We start from the raw sequence: 16556 nt of genomic DNA, 5'->3' as shown, positions 1-16556 counted from the left end.
TCCATTATGTAGTGCGATATATATAATCCCCTGTAGAGGGAGTAGGGAATGAGTAATCAACAATTTGGGGGTATTTTTTTTTTATAATAACATGAAAGACTGACTTCAGCCAATCATCATGCAGTATTCCTGAGTCAGGTGATAAAATGAAAGTTGCGTTTGTGACGATGGTTCAGGGAAAGCTTAGAGAAGATGATTAGAGAGGAGCTTCTACGATCCCCCAAGCTCAAAATATGCTAACAAAGTCAGTACTGGTTATGAATACACACACACACTCGCGCACACACACACTCGCGCACACACTCTCACACACACACCTTAATAATAGACGTGTGTGAGGAGAATGAAGAACAAGCTCTGTTTTCCCTAAAAAATATTTTCTGGGAAAAAAAATTAAATTGGTTCTCGACCCGTTGACTCGTTAAGCTAACATTTAATATTTCCTGTGTTCATCTTTTGTCTTTATATATTTGCGGCTAACTTAAAGAAATTCTACCAACAAATGTTAGCAATTGATGCTATTTTTATATTTTGTTACATTTTGGCTTACTTTTAGGTATTTCCTGTTTGTTTTTTTAGCTTTTAAAATTTTGGTTTATTGTTAAGCTAGCTTATTGTTTATACAGTATCATATATATTTTATATAATACAGTATATTATATATACTTTTTGGAAACCTTACATCTGAAATGTCGTGATTTTTCACCGACTTCCTGTTAACGATGCTAACATAACAGATGAAAAAAAGAACCTGAATGTTCTCAAATTCCGTGTCCGTGACCTTCTTAAACATTTGCTGCCGCTGCAGTCGGAACTGCCTCGCAGCAGATGTAGGACACTGCAGGAGAAAAGAGGTCATTATTTTTTCTTTAATCTGTCACTTTCTCCGAGAGGTTGTTTCTTCAGAACTGGATCAGTCCTGCAGGGGGCCCCATCTGGGTCAGACCCTCACAGACCAAAGTCAAGGTGTCCTGACATATTTTTTTTTTAACAAAAAGTAGTCAAAAAGAGTCAGAGTTTGTCTCCGACAAAAAAGGTTACAATGTTCCTCTCTTTTACTGCCGACCTGTGACTGGACAACGACCGGAGCTTCTACGATAAATCCCTCAGAGTCAATATCTGCTCCTCTGGGCTCTTTGTGACAAATCTGACCACGCTGAAGTTTCACAGACCGTCTCAGAGACTGTCTTTAGTAGTAGATAAGTAACGCAGTATAAGGAGAATCAGCAAAAAAGTTAAAGTCTAACAGTTCAGTACAGAACCAACAACAGCCAGCTTTTCTACTGTCTACAGATTAAAAAAAAAGTCTCATGTGACCTCACTAATTCAGCTTCAAAGCTATGACCAGACAGTCATTTTAGCTGTTGAAAAGTAGGACACCGAAATAACTGAGAGTAAAGCTGAGAGTTGTACAAAACCTCCTGATTTATTACTCAATATTCATGGATATTTAATATGTTTAATATGGCCTATGGCCCACATATATTGATATATTAAGCATGATTAATGATGGTGATTATACACACACACACACATACTGTATATATATATAATGATATATATTGATATCATTATAATATATAATATATATATTACAATTAATCATGCTTAATATATCAACATCCCTATTATTACAAAAAACATTGAAAAATATTCATGCATATTTAATGTGGTTTAAATAATATAATAATAATAAATTAAATGGCGTGTGGCACATATACATATATATGTATATATGTAGATATATTTACACACATACAGTCATAAATGTGTATATATTTATTTATAAATATATATATATATATAAATATATTTACCTTATTTATATATTTGGGACTAATCAAAATGATGGAATTATTATATAATATGGAAAAAATGTCAAGACAAATATATAACTCAAAATGTTGCTTTATGGAGTTAGTGGAATTTCAGTGGTGATCATATTTTATTCCGAGGGACTGTAGACTGACCAATATGATTTATATATTTGGATAGAGTATTTTACATTGATAGAGTATTTTATTTAAAATACCGTATCCTGACGATGTACTTTTGGTTTACCTTGAAAATGACTTTTGTCAAAGTGAGGTTTCGGTCGTGTCTTTCTGACTTGTTGATACATAATTACTTTTTCTTGGCTGAGAATCAGGAGCGAAGCTAAAAATACCTGACGGGCCGCATTCTGTCGTCAGCAGCGAACTAAAAGTGGGTTAAATCCCCGCGGACCCCGATCCCCGTCCACTGCTGCAGATCCACTTTTTATTAATAGCAGGACAAGTGTCGGGACGTCGCCGCTCTGGTTGATATTTCGGTTTAAAGGACCTGGGACGCCTCAGAGACCTCAATGGTTCTCCAGACTTTGTATTTACTCAACTGAACTCCAGTTTGACTCCCGTTCGACCTCTAAGAGGTAAGAGCAGGTGATGGGCGGACAATGTTTTACAAGAAATGCTAAGATTCTTGTCTATCTCCAAATCCAAACATCTGTAGAATTCCTTGGCATGAAAAGCTATTTTTGATTTTTTTTAATCTACCCCCCCCAAAAATATTTATATGTATATTTTATATATGTAAATATATATATAACATTTCTATATGTATCCTTGAAACATCATCAAAAGTTAAGAATATTAAAAAGTTAAAAATGCCCAGTTTAATATAAACTAACAAATGATCAATGAATCTGGAAAAAAAAAAAAGAAAGTCATCCATTATCATTTTGGACAACAAAAAATGTTATAAAGTTCCTTGAGAAAGAACAAAAAAATACTTAAATGGCCAAAAAAAAAAAAATTATCATTTTGGACAACAAAAAATGTTGGCCAAAAAAAAAACAATTATTAAAGAATACTGCAACTATTAGTCTCAGAAATGCTAATAATTTTGTAAATAAAAAAGTAAAAAAATGATAATTTGAATTACCCTCCCCAACAACATTTGATAAAACTACTGTAAGAAGGTATAATAGAACATTTTAAGAAATAGGTTAAAAAAGTATTTGGTATAAAACTCACATCGTTAGAGTCTAGTAGTAACAAAGTGTATAAATTACAAATGGACCAGTTCCTTTGCTCCCACCCTCGGTCCGGACTTTACAGCCGGACCTTTGGACAGACTCCAGCTGGTCCACTCACCTCTGCTGAGCCCATCTGGTCCTCGCAGGATCCGACATTCCTCAATCTGTCCGAAAGCTGAGAACATCACTCTGATGTCGTTCTCGTTACACTTTTTTGACACCATTCCGATGAACAGCTTCCTGTCTTCCACGGCTACAGTAGCAAAAAGGAGGAAATGGAGAAAAGGAAATGTCCAGCGAATGAGTGAATCTGACAGTCGTGAATTACAAAATAATAATAAAAAAAATACACATCTCTAAATATTTTGGGGAAAAAAATAAAATTTTGTAAAATTTTATAAATACATAAAATATATATAAAAATTATAAATATAAAACAGATTTTTAAAAAAAAAAAATTTTTTTTTAGTTCACTTCATTCAATGCTAATCCAGTTCACTTTAATTCCTCTGATCTAAAAATCTCTGTCTTCTTCTATGGAAGTGTGAACAAACTTTAGTTCAGTCATTTCTCTTATTCTGCCTCAGGAAACACAGACACCAAACCAACAGCTGGAGCGACGGTGCTAAGGCAAATCAATAGCATGTTAATGGTAGCCATTACATTTGATTGACAGTAACAGCTCGGTCGTGTCAACCTCTGAATCACAGGCTGAATCACCATCACACTGGTCATTTCATAATTGGTTCGTTGGTCCTTAAAGAGGATTTAAGACGATAAACCTTCAGTAAAGCTGCGGAGCCACCAGTGGCTACAATTGGCAAGAGAGCGACAAGTGAGACGACGAACAGTTTTTCATTCCTTCAGCATCTGTCCATATCTTTACCTCACAGCTGAACAGACTTTCACAACAGGCAACTGAAGCTTGAAAACCATTTACACAGGAATTTCCACTGAGAGAGTCTGTGGTTAAAATGGTTATTTTTTATTTTTCAGATGTCACAGACACAAACTGACTACAGGGGGCAGTAAATAGGAGGCCGTAAATAATGATTTTCACCATAGATTTTGGCGTTTTATTTTTCCGTAATTTTATGGTTTCATTACATCTTGTAAAAAATGCTAATGCTAATGCTAATGCTAGAGTGATTACGACTACCAAGAGACACCAGGGCTGTCAAACTCATTTTCACCAGGGGCCACATCAGCATTACAGTTCCCCTTGAAGGGCCGATTGTAAATGTAAGACTATCACGGGGTTCCCAACCCCTGGTCCGCGGACCAGTACCAGTCCATAGGTCATTTGGTCCCGGGCCGCAGTGGGACACAGTGAAAAAATGTACTAAATTTTTACTAATTTATTTCATTCAAAGACAATCCAGCCATCAATATCCATTGACTTTCTTTATTTAAAGATGATCTGGCAATGTTTTAAAATAACAGTCATTCAGACTCTGATTCAAACAGGTTAGAGTCTAAAGATAGATGTAACTGCTCCATAACAGACTAATACATGTTTCTGCATCAATTATTATTTATTTAAGCTAAAATATAGTGTTCTTTGCTGTGTGATTAAAAAAAAACTTCAATGTCTTCGGTCAAGAAACTCTGCTGCATGGACTTCACTAAATGATTTCTAAGCTCCCGCGGGCCACACGAAACAACTTGGCGGGCCACATTTGGCCCCCCGAGCCTTAAGTTTGACACAAGTGACCTAGACAAAACATTGAATAATGTCAGTAATAAGCAGGTGACGTGTATGTTTACACTCTGTTTTGACGCAGCAGCCGACCCTAGACAAAACATTGAATAATGTCAGTCATAAGCAGGTGACGTATATGTTTACACTCTGTTTTGAAGCAGCAGCCGACACTTGGGTTTTTTTTCGTCTGTTTGTTTATTCACTGATTCTAAAACCTTGACTGTTAGACTGAGACAAACGACAGAGAGACAGAGACAGAGAGAGAGAGAGAGAGAGAGAGAGAGAGGGGCTCGGTGATAACCTGGGTTATCTGAGGACACTGTGTGAGTACGTGTGTGTGCGTGTGTGCGTGTGCATGTGTGCGTGTCAGAGAAGGCCCACTGGTTCACCATGAGGCCAAAAGCATTCATCTTAAGCTGACCTTCTGCAGAAACACTTTAATAATTAATCATATAAAAATATATTTACACACATCAGCATTCTCTCCCTCTCTCTCTCCCTCCCTCCCTCCCTCGCTCGCCCAGGAATTATTTTTCCCCCTCACGTCTGCCACTTAGACAGCCATTACGAAGCAAATTCAAAAAGTCTATTGTTGCGTTTTTATGCACCAGTTTTTATGCACCTGTGTGTGTGTGAGTGAGTGTGTGTGTGTGTGTGTGTGTGTAGAAACAACTTACCGTTAGATTTCTCACTGTCTGCAGGTTTCATTTGAATTGGGTGGTGGTTCTGAACAAACAAACAAACAAACAAACAAAACCCAAATATCAATAAATGCAAATATTGTCTTACATTTTTTTTCCATAAATACAGAAACAGAAATCTCGATTTCTTGCGTAAAAATATAACAGTTATTTTCCTGCAACTGCTCTCACCACAGATTAGAAATGTCCTTCACCACCCTCACATGCTTCTCTGCCACTCCTGACTTTTTTTTCACAGAACACCACGTCTCGTTTCTCGGCACCCTATTATATGCTTTTTTTTTTAACGTTCCATAAATATATAAAGAAAGCATATTTTTAAATCCGAGAAAAGAACATCTTGGTATCAGCATCGGAGCAGATACTTCGTTCACAAAAACATACTCCAAAAAACCAGGTGAAAAAGCTGGAAGCCAGGTATAAATAATGAGTCATTTGTTTTTAAAGTCTGTACATCTGTGTAGGAAAAACACAAACCCTCAACAACCATTTGTGGAACACACACACACACCCGCACACACACACACTTTGGTCTGTCTGGGTGTTGCTGGCAGCGCGGTCACGTTTGATCAGACTAACGTCCCACTGAGAGGGATGTCGTTCCTCTCCCTCTGCTTATCCAGAATTCCACAGTGCAGCAGTCTGCTGTTCATTAGACGCTCAGCAGGATTCTGGAAAAATCCAGGGAGTCTTTGGTGCGCTCACGCTCGTAAAAAAATCCCACATAAGAAGAAAATCGGACAGGAAAAAAAAAAAACACAGTTCTGCGGGTGAAAGCTGAGCTGGTGACAATGTTGCTGTTCTGAGATCGTACCTGGAGGAAGGACAACCGACTATTTAGGTTTTCTTTTACTAACCACAACAATACTTGCAGTACTAGGAATCACAGCTAGAGGGCAGTAAAGCAAAACAATCACAAATGAACCGATATAAGTTCCGGTTTCTAGTCTGAACATCAGTTCCAGGATAGGATGAGTGCGAGGTCCATAACAGGTACGTTGGCGCCGCCCTGCCTAGTATTTTGGATTTATAAATAATCACTAATTTTGATTAAATTCACCAGAACGTGTCATTTATATAAAATATAAATTCTTATATTTACGGGGAAAAGCAGCGAGAACCAGCCAGCGCGCTAGCGCAGCCAATTGATGACCGACGTGAGATATGCGCGTGCAACAGAAATGTATCCAATCAGTCGCCCCGAGTTGACTGAGTGGATATCTGCGCCATTTCATGTGCTCAGCTGTGCTCACCTCCGCCACAAGGGGTCGCTAATGTAACAGTCAACAGCTTAGTGTGCATGTGTAAATATGTAATAATGTATAATATCCAAAACTAACTAATTACTATCTCCTTAAATATTAAAATGGCACAGCTCCACCTAGAGTATTTTTCACCGACCACCGCTGGTAGCAATGTCGTTATGATATAATGATATAAAGGTTATAAGTACTGGTGTTAGTATCAGTATTTACATCGTTAGTAGTTCCAGCGTCGGGTGTTTCATTAGCAGTTAACATATTTGCTAGTATCAGATACCAACAGTATCAATTCCAGATCCAGTACTACTGTCAGTACTAGTTGTTCTGTGAGTATCCGTATCAGTGTTGCATTTCTGCCGCTCCGCAAAACATCTATAATTGGGCTCCTTCTCAAACCCTGACCTTTTCGATACTAATATGTAAACAGGAAGTTGGAACCGACGAGGCTGCCGTTAACAAGCCCCGGTCTTCGTCACGCCTGTCTCACTGTGGTCGTTTTTCTCCGGGAAGTACTTATCGGAAGAATAACGGCTCCTCTTCGCTGCTCTAACAGCGCTAACATTTATTAACCTGCTGTAAAATCTGCCAGAATTTATGTCTTCACGTCTAAAAACACATTGACTGCCAAGTATTGCTTCATTTGTTTCCGTGGTAAGTTAGAGTTGTTCATTTGGTAAAGTCTGCAAGGACGTAATTATCTTCCTTCTTTATAACCTCAGCTCGAATCGTGTTCTTAGTTTGGGAAGAGGAGCTTATCAACACGAGAGTAATAGTCTGAGTAATGACAACAAGAAATGAGTCCGATTATTATGTTCAGAAAAAAACTGAACAATCCGTTCTACCGCCTGTTTATGCGCCATTACACAGTTCTAATCAATTTGATAGATACATCTTTTAGCATTTCGCACGCACAAATGTTGCTGCGGTAAATGTTACCTCTTAAATGAAACGCTTAATGACCAATAACATTGACTGCAACAGAAAAGCTAGACTTTAAATGATAGCATGTGCTCATGATCGCACTTCACATCTAATAAATCGGATTTTCACAAATCACGTGAACATACAAAAAGGATAATTAGGTGATCCTAGAAAAAGAAAATAAGCAAAAGCTAAAGACTAGCCAAATATTAGCGGTTAGCAAAAAAAAGAAAAATTTGCAAAAAAAAATAACCTAGCCCTGATACTGAGGAAGGTTAAACAGAATAATAGCTAACATTAACAACAATAGCTAACATTCACAACAATAGCTAACATTAACAACAGTAGCGTAAATACTACTCAGCCAAGAGATGTCTCAGCAAAATACTGCGTGTTATTAAATTAGACACAAGAAGGAAAGGCTAGTTTAAATTGTTATCGTCTAGTTTGCCAATGTATCAATTTGAGGTTGTTTTTGTAGCAGTCTGGAGTAGACTGTGTGTGTGTGTGTGTGTGTGTGCGTCTCCAGTTCTAGACCCCCACTGTGAGGTCCATCTGTCTGACTTTGAACCATTAGCTTAGCGTCATATTTTAACAGAGGGAGGTGTGTGGATAAACACACACACACACACACACACTGACGTGTTAGTGGTTCTGAAGATGTAAAATCCGAGAGCAGTCGTTAACATTTAGGAAGTGTTGGGTTCATTGCCGTTTCTCTCTGTGTGTTTATTTTCTCTCTGTGTGTTTTTTTTTGAAACAGACATTTGAAAAAAAAAAAAAAAGAAAAAGAAAAGGTGGCTGACATTTCATCAGCTGCTCTACCTGAATTATGAGACTGACCTGTTACTGACAGGTAAAATCCATCATGGCTGCCACCGCTGCCACCCTGCACTCTGCTCCCTGCAGCATGACAAGGCATCCTCTCTGAACAGTACTACCAGGAGACAGGCTTCGTGCTATTTTTCAAACATTAATACGTTTTTAAAAAAAGCATAAGAGACAGGCTTCGTGCTATTTTTCAAACGTTAATAATACGTTTTAAAAAAAAGCATACAATTACCATTTTTTCTACAAATTAGGATACAAACCTGCATAAAAAGATCAGATTAGCTAAAAAAAAAAGAGAAATTATTAGATAAGAAATAACATAAAGTAAGAAAAACCAGGTTAAAAAAAACCCCCAAATGTTATTAATAATGCTGTCAGCTAACACTGTTAGCCAGGCTAATCTCCAATCATTTCATCACTGCAGACAATCGTCTTGACAGCGTGAGCTAACTAATTTCATTTAGACTTAGCAGGAACGACCGAGCTAACGTGGTTAGCATTGTTACGGTTAACCACCAGGGCTAATTTGGATTGAAGAGAGAAGTCGGGGAGGAAACAAGTTATGACTGTATTCATATTGTAAAAAACTCAAGCACAACAGACACACACACAGAGACACACACAGAGACACAGACACAGAGACACACACTCCGAGGCAGAGGGAGCTGTCTGTCTTTGTCTTCCTTCAGTTCTGTTTCTGTTAACATTTGGGCTTCACTGTAGCAATTACACCCGTTAATTGAATTGATTTTGATAATGAGACTCTGTAATGACAACGCCAAGGGACCTCGTGTATGTGCGTGCGTGCGTGTTTGTGTGGCATTTGTAATGAATGAACTACTACTGTAGGATGATTCCCTCTCCGTGTCGATGAAAGTCGAAGAAAAACCAAAAAAAAAAAAAAAAAAAACGGCGGGAAAACGGTTTCATTCATTTCTAATTAGCACTGATGAACTTTAGCTCTGCAAACCCAACGACAATAACGTACACGAAGAAACATTTACTTTTAGTAACGCATTTGATCACTTTTATTCATTATTCACTAATTATTACACTTGTTTAGAAGAAGAAAATTCAAATAGAAAAATCATAAATTAATAATCAATAAATTAGCGACCATGCGAGGAGCAGAGCAGCGTGAAAACCACCCAGGTCTACGCGGATTATGACTTTGTCACGCTGAAGTTGCAGCTGTCACACAAGCTGCATTCAGGTACCGTTGGAAACTTGAGAATCCAACCATTACGGTCGTTGGGCCGTTGCCCCGTTCACGGTCCTGAAAAGATATTTTTTGCATTTTTTTTTTCTTATCTTGCCTGCAATTGTCAAAAACTCCCTAGCTCCCCCTGGCAGCTCTCACTTTGAATGTTTTCCCTCCGTTCATTTCTGTTTAAAAAGTCTGTCTAACACAAACATAAAATCAGACGGCTTGACCTGTGAAGTGGTTGAAATAAAGCTTTCTTTTGACAGAAACAGATTTGAGAGCTGAAAAAGAATCGTCTCAGCCGTTATCTGAGGTAAACTGAGAAATTGAGCTACGAAATAATTTACAAACTCCTTTCATTACTACTGAATCAAATCATCATTCTTCTTATAAAACCAGCATTTGAGCTTTTTCTCAAGCAACACTTCCAGTCCTAGTGTTTTGGTTTTTTTTCACGTCTCCATTTCCCCGCCAGTCTCCGAGGTGAGTGACGGACAAATCGGCTGATTAACTTCCCCCGATTCACCTCGGACCAAAGCACAGCCCCCCGACCTCAGCAGCAGGGGGCGCAGAGACCTCAAAGCGAAGGGAAACTGCGGCGGTGTCGGGTGTTAAACGTCTCATTTGCTACAAAGTCGTGTGTCATGAAACATTCATGTGTTTTAGCCTGGAGGAGATTACGCAAGAAGCTGAAAGGTGAGGCCTCGGACAAGTGATTTATGAAGACGGCTGTTAAGGCAGCCATGTTTTATATATATACACCTGTGAGTGTGTGTGGCTGTATGCACCGCGCTTACAGATTGATTTAAAGGGAGCGTTCGTATTTCTTCAAGTTTGCTTGAAGACGTGAGGAAAAAAAAAAAAAACAAACATGGAAAGTTTGTTTCGTTCGAACTTCAGCGCTAAAGTTCAGAACACGTAGACGTTGACGCAGCCACAATTCCCCAAAACTTATATAATTATGATACTATTAGCCTCACCGCGTTAGCACTGCGAAGTTCGACGCATGATGCGTGGCCGGTCACGCGCCATCTTTGTTTGCGAAAAAACTTCAAACTGGATGGTGAAACGTGAGCAGCTCAGATGGACTTGATGATTCAGTTTATTTTCAGTTCATTTCGAGGAATCAAACGGTTTGGTTGTTGTTTTATGACAAGTTAGCTAACGTTTAGCTAACCACCACTCGCTGCTTGGTTTTCCTGCATAAATTTAAGTTAAGTTCTATTTCATTTTTGTAATTTATATCAAAGACACTCTTTTTGGTAGTACTTTATTATTATTATTATTATTATTATTATAATTCAAATCTAAAAAAAACAGAAATCCCAAAGATTTTATAATTCCTAAAACACAGACGGAACTTCAGAATTTGTCAAGCCCTGAGTAAAAATCTTTGGTTGGAAATGACTTTAGTAACCTTTAACCTTTACCCCTCGTCAGAGATCACACAATAAACAAATGAACACACACACACACACACACACACACACACACACAGAGCAGCTTCAAACCTGCAGCTCTACAAACGCTCTGATCCACTCACGTGGGCGGAGGAGAGTCTTTGGAGTTTGGAGGGGGTTGGTGTTCAACTACTGCTGCCTAAAGCATCACACACACACACACACACACACACACACACTTATATGAAACCAGCAGCACTCTCATCATCACTCAGCTCCCTCTGCCTTTACTCTCGGAACGAAAATCCTTGAGAACACGTGAATGAAAAAGCTTTTTATCTTGTTTTTTTTTCTTTTTTTTTTTACTTAGTAAAAAATGAAAGAGCAAAAGAGAAATGTCGGTGAGGGGAGAACGAAGAAGAGAGAGAGAGAGAGAGAGATAGGAAAAAAGACAGAGGAGGAAGAAGGAGAGACAGGATGAACTCCTGTCTCTCATTTGGTCTTTGTTCCTTTTCCTTCATATTTTTTTTCCCCATGTTTTCATAGGAATTTAGAGGCGGGGGGGGGGGGCGCCCCCCCGCCCCCCCCCCCCCACTTTAGGCATTAGGGGGAGGAGAAAAAAAAGAAAGGGACGACAGTGAGGCGTTTAAACATGTGACAGCTGCTAATGAAAGAGTTCAGTTTGGTGGAAAATCTGTGTGTGTTTCCTGTCTCCCCGCTTTAAATCACAGCAGGGACAGGATGTGTTTTTCTGCAATTTATGGTGGGGGTCCTGTGCACGTGCACGGTCTCTGCCCCCCCTCTGCCCCCCCCCAACGAGACGTTAAAAAAACCACTTTTCTGTGGATCAGGATCAAATCTGTTTTTTTTTTGTTTTTTTTGCCCCAGTTTAACAAAGGAAAAGTACAAATGATTCAACAGTATTTACAAATAACATCCGTCTGTGTCAGTGACAATCAGAACAATTAGATAGTCGTCCACTAGGTGGCAGCAGATAGCTACAAACACTAAAAAAAAAAAAAGAGAGAGATTTTGGAGAAGAAGATCTTCGTGTGTTCTTTACTCAATTCCCCGAGTATATCTGGTTGGTGTTCAACTAAACAGGCACAGATTTCACAGCCAGTGAGTGAAACGAGAATGAATGGAAGGAGAAAATTGAGAAAATTATTAGAAAACTAATATTAAAATCAAGTGCCAAAAGCTCTGGTGGTGTCAAAAGTACGGCTGGAAGACCTTTTTGGGGCCACTGTTCTTTAAACGCCACGTAAAAACACCGATACGGGGCAACAAAACGCCACATAAAAAAATAAATAAATAAATAAATAAAATAAATATAAAATCTAAATAAAACGTAAAAACATTGAGAAAGCAAAAAAAAAATCTAAATAAATAAGGGGGAAATACGGAGTAATAAATAAGGAGTGTAGAAATAAAAATGAGAAATAAAATTCCAATTCTGTCATTTTGTCCGTTTTAGAATCAGTTCGTCAATGAACGTCTTTTCTTTGTTCTGTTTTTATTCTTTTTTTTTAAACGTGAAAACAGAACTCTTGCAGCAACATGGCTGCCAGTCTGCACTTGTTTCTCTTCCTCTTTGGCCTCTGTCCAGTTTTTCTTCTCCACATCTGTGTCTGTCTGTGTGTGTGTGTGTTTTTTTTTTTTCCCCGAGTATAAACAGGGTGAGTGGAGGTGAGAGCGAGTGCCAATACAAACATTGTTCCACGGGCTTTTTACAAGCCGACAGAGTGTGGAAGTTAATAAGCAGCTATTGGTTTTTAACTGTGGCTGTTTTTATTACTTTGGCCTCCAGCTCTCTGAAGTGCTCCAAACACAATCTTTTTTTATTCTGTCCGTCCGCTCATCACCTTTGTTCACCTCTGCTTATGTCTGCACTCACTTCACTCAGCAATTATTGCAGCTTCCTCCTTCATCCTCCTCCTCCTCCTCCTCCTCCTCCTCTGGGTTTTACTGTCCGGGGTCATTTTGAATTTGCCGTGGCGCCTGTTTAAAGTGAATGACTTTAAGGCTCTTCCCTTCACTGATCTGTCATCGTGTCACCTCTGATTCTGCCGCTCCGATTCGTATTCGTCCATCAGTACCAGACTTTATTAGAAAAGCGACCGTCGGCTGCGTCTTCCTGTCCAGATCCGTCAGGGTTAATACTGTAGGCCATGATTACGCACACATTCTCCCGGTGATCAGTGTTGTCACCTGTTCAACCAATAGTTTCAAGCTCCTCAACATGGGACGTTCATAACTGTGAAGAATAAAGAGGAGTTGACTGACAAACTACGGCCCGTGGGCCAGATACAGCCCACTGGGCTTTCTAATACGGTCCGTCAAACCGTAAATGGTAAAGACCGATTTAATTCCTTCTGTTTCAAGAATTGCAATGAATTGATTGTAATTTGAGTTAATGCCACTAGATGGCACAAATGTGCAGAATTGTCTTCAACATTTTGAGCCTCATTTTGAGCCGTGAGCCAAACAGTTTGCCCACTCCTACCCGGTCTTACAGTAATGGCTGCCTTCATTTTGTCTACTGCCTGCATTTTCAGTCGATTCCACAAGATGGCGACAGCCACATGTTTGCCAGTGGAATGAGTTGAATAAAGAAAAGCCAATGACCAGATTCACAGTTAGCTGACTGAGCCAACTGACAAAGTTAAGACTTTTTCTTTCATTTGTGTTGAACTTTACCAGGACTTTATAGAAAGACAGAAAGAAAATCCTGAATTGATTTTTAACATTCTGTCTCTGTGAGGTGTTGATGTTTGACATGTAAAAGTCGTGCATAAAGACTAAAATTATAAAATGTTTTTTTTTTATCATTTTCTACGCAATCTATTGGGGAAACGTGGGTACTGCAGGGAAGAGGCAGTAGCATAACGAAAATATGTATAATGTATAATTATATAATTTGGAAAAGTTTGTCGGGCCAGGATAAAAAGCTAAATGGGCCATATCCAGCCCCCGGGCCTTAGTTTTGGACCAAAACGAAACATCAAGCCAAGTGGACGCGGTTGCATCATTTTACTTTGGTGGTAACAAAGAAGAAACGTTGATATTGAAGCAGAGTTTTAAATTCTTTCACTAAAATCCGTCCAGTCAACCTGGTGGAACCTCGCGTGAAAAACACTTGTATTCGCAACCACAATTCACGATAATGAGAGCGGAAGCAGCTGCAGCGACCAGAATACAGACGGGAAGGAGAGAGTGTCGCAACGAAGGAAGAGAAGAAGACGATTACATGCCCCTTTAATCCTCAAAGTGCTGCAGTGACTGCGGCGCCCTCCCCAGGGCATCTTCACACCTCCAATGGGGAAACAAGCAGCCAACTCTCACAGCACCAGGAAAACTGAGCAAATTCTAGACACTTGGGCCACAAAGCAATTAACACGGTGAGTCTGTACAAAATAACACACTCTTCGCGACAAATCGGGGAGCAAAAAAAAAAAAAAACCTTCAGATATAATGCTTGTGGAAAAGGGAGGGTGGGATTTGTTCCATCCTTCCTAGGGCTACCCAGGAGGGCTATCACTGATCCAAGTGACAGAAGCAAAGAGCGTCCAGACCCTTCAGCCTTCCACTGATGAGGCTCCAGTTAGCCAGCGCAGCCAAATTCAGGAGCCGGAAGGATCTGAGGGACTGAACAAACTCAACCGGGGCTGAAACTGACAGAGGAGTGAGAAGAAGCATCGACCTACTTCCTAAATCGCTGCTCTGGGAGTCAGGAGGGAACAATAACGGAGGAGTCGTGATCAGCAGGCTTTGCATGGGCGCGGTGGTTGTAAAAAGATGTGCAGGTGCTAAAAAAAAAACCCAAGCTGTATCAGTCAAACTGGGTGTGACCGAACGCAGGTCTGTTCATGACAACTCTCACCTAATTTGACCTTATATCGGGGAAAGATTACTGGATGTTCCATCAATAGGGGGCAGCAATCTTAATTTAGAGATCGTTTAAGTTTATATCAGATGTTGAACACAATCCAGCGTCACTTGAACAACCCTTTAGCTTTGTCGTTGGTCGTTTAGCTGCTAGCTTTAAGGTTTTTAGAAAATGCAGTTTCACTGTTTGACTTATTAGTGTATCATGTAGGAGAGATGAAGGGATGAGTTATAAAGTCATGAAGTAAAACATGAGTAAAACAGAGTACATGTCACATGTCTCTGTTCATCAAACGACACCGGCTACCCATAGCTAACAGCATCAAATTCAAATCGCTAATGCTAGCCTAACAGCAGGTCTGCTCCAACCAACGTAAGTACTTTGATAAAGTACTAAGTCAGACCCAGGACCATCCACTTGTCCAGGGTGATGTTGTCTAGTAGTTCTTACCCCTTCGAACGACAGTCCAGGGGACATTTCCGCTGGTGGAATGTTCTACGTACCGAGTATCTACCAGAACAGGGGCGTCCTTGACTATCTTTAAGAAGACCTTGAAGACTGAGCTCTTCAGAGAGCAGCTCCTGTCCTAGAACTTTCCTTCTCAGTCTCCACCTTCGCACCCTCACCCTCTGGAAACCCGGCTTTCCGAACTCGTGGTCTGTTGTCAAGAGGTAGCCTGATCGTTAAACCTCCTCTTGAAGACGACTTTGGATAACACGTCTGCTAAATGCATACTTGAATGTAAAGGGGGAAGAAAAACAAGTTCCACCTTTGATGTTAGCATGTTAGCATTAGTGCTACCAATGGCACAAGATAGAATAACAAACTGATTTTGACTGATTGTCCCTTATTTGAGGGGAAATTCAAAGTGTGAGTCTCAAACCCAGGACCTTCTGCATGTAAGGCAGACATGATTACCGCTACACTAGGGAACCAGTGTTTCTGAGGATAGTCATTTTGTTAAAGGAAAAACCTCTGGGAGGTGCAGCGTTCCTGGGTGAGTCAGGAAACAAAGTGCAACACTTGAACCTTAAACCGTTTCCACTTTTCGTCACTGGAACTCTGACGAATGCAGAGCGGTAGAACACATATTCAAACGACATGAGATCGAGCAGAAAGACGGACGAATCACTCACTCACCCCTGTTAAGGTCTTTATGTTGTGCAGTGCATTCTGGGCTTCAAGGGCAGATTTCCTGGTGTAAAATGTGACAAAACAGCAGCCTGAAGAGAGAGAGAGAGAGAGAGAGAGAGAGAGAGAGAGAGAGACAGATGTAAGTATTTACTTTCCACCTCTGCTGAGCATCACCTGTCAGCAGATGCAGCGTGAACATAAAGGAGCAAAAACATCAGGGAGAAAAGGAAGAAGAGAAACAAAACCAGGTTGGATTCATTTCAACAGCAGCATCTTCAGTCCGTGCCTGTCGTCTGTTCACACACTCTGCAGTCGTGACACGGGAGGGTAAGTGACTATAAGTGCTTGAATCATCTCTGCTCTACAGAGGAAACCCATCGGCTTCAGCCTCAAACCGACACAGGAGTTTTCACTGCTGCCTAAATGGCCGCATCTGAAACTGACCACAGGAGGCAGCAGTGGACCGGCACAGACGGACAACGATGTAAGAGCTATA

General features: G+C 39.9%; 1 protein-coding gene across 6 annotated transcripts in view; it reads right to left on the bottom strand.

Annotated features, from left to right (window-relative positions):
- The window catches only part of celf2 (cugbp, Elav-like family member 2), a 148972-nt gene that overhangs the window by 24786 nt on the left and 107630 nt on the right, over positions 1-16556 (bottom strand). For 3 of the 6 annotated variants that reach the window (XM_025057533.1, XM_025057534.1, XM_025057535.1), the window contains exons 1-2: positions 5396-5479; positions 3135-3269 (exon numbers count right to left, since the gene is read on the bottom strand). In XM_025057533.1, the coding sequence (XP_024913301.1) occupies positions 3135-3269; positions 5396-5426 (166 nt within the window). In that variant the 5' untranslated portion in view covers positions 5427-5479. Of the gene's footprint in view, positions 1-3134; positions 3270-5395; positions 5607-16066; positions 16150-16556 lie in introns of those variants that run through there. The other 3 variants (XM_025057536.1, XM_025057531.1, XM_025057532.1) reach the window with 3 other exon arrangements.

The sequence above is a fragment of the Cynoglossus semilaevis genome, chromosome 8 (genome assembly GCF_000523025.1).
Source record: "Cynoglossus semilaevis isolate Cse_v1.0 chromosome 8, Cse_v1.0, whole genome shotgun sequence".
Classification (NCBI taxonomy): Eukaryota; Metazoa; Chordata; class Actinopteri; order Pleuronectiformes; family Cynoglossidae; genus Cynoglossus; species Cynoglossus semilaevis.
This window is presented reverse-complemented; position numbering and strand designations above follow the sequence as displayed.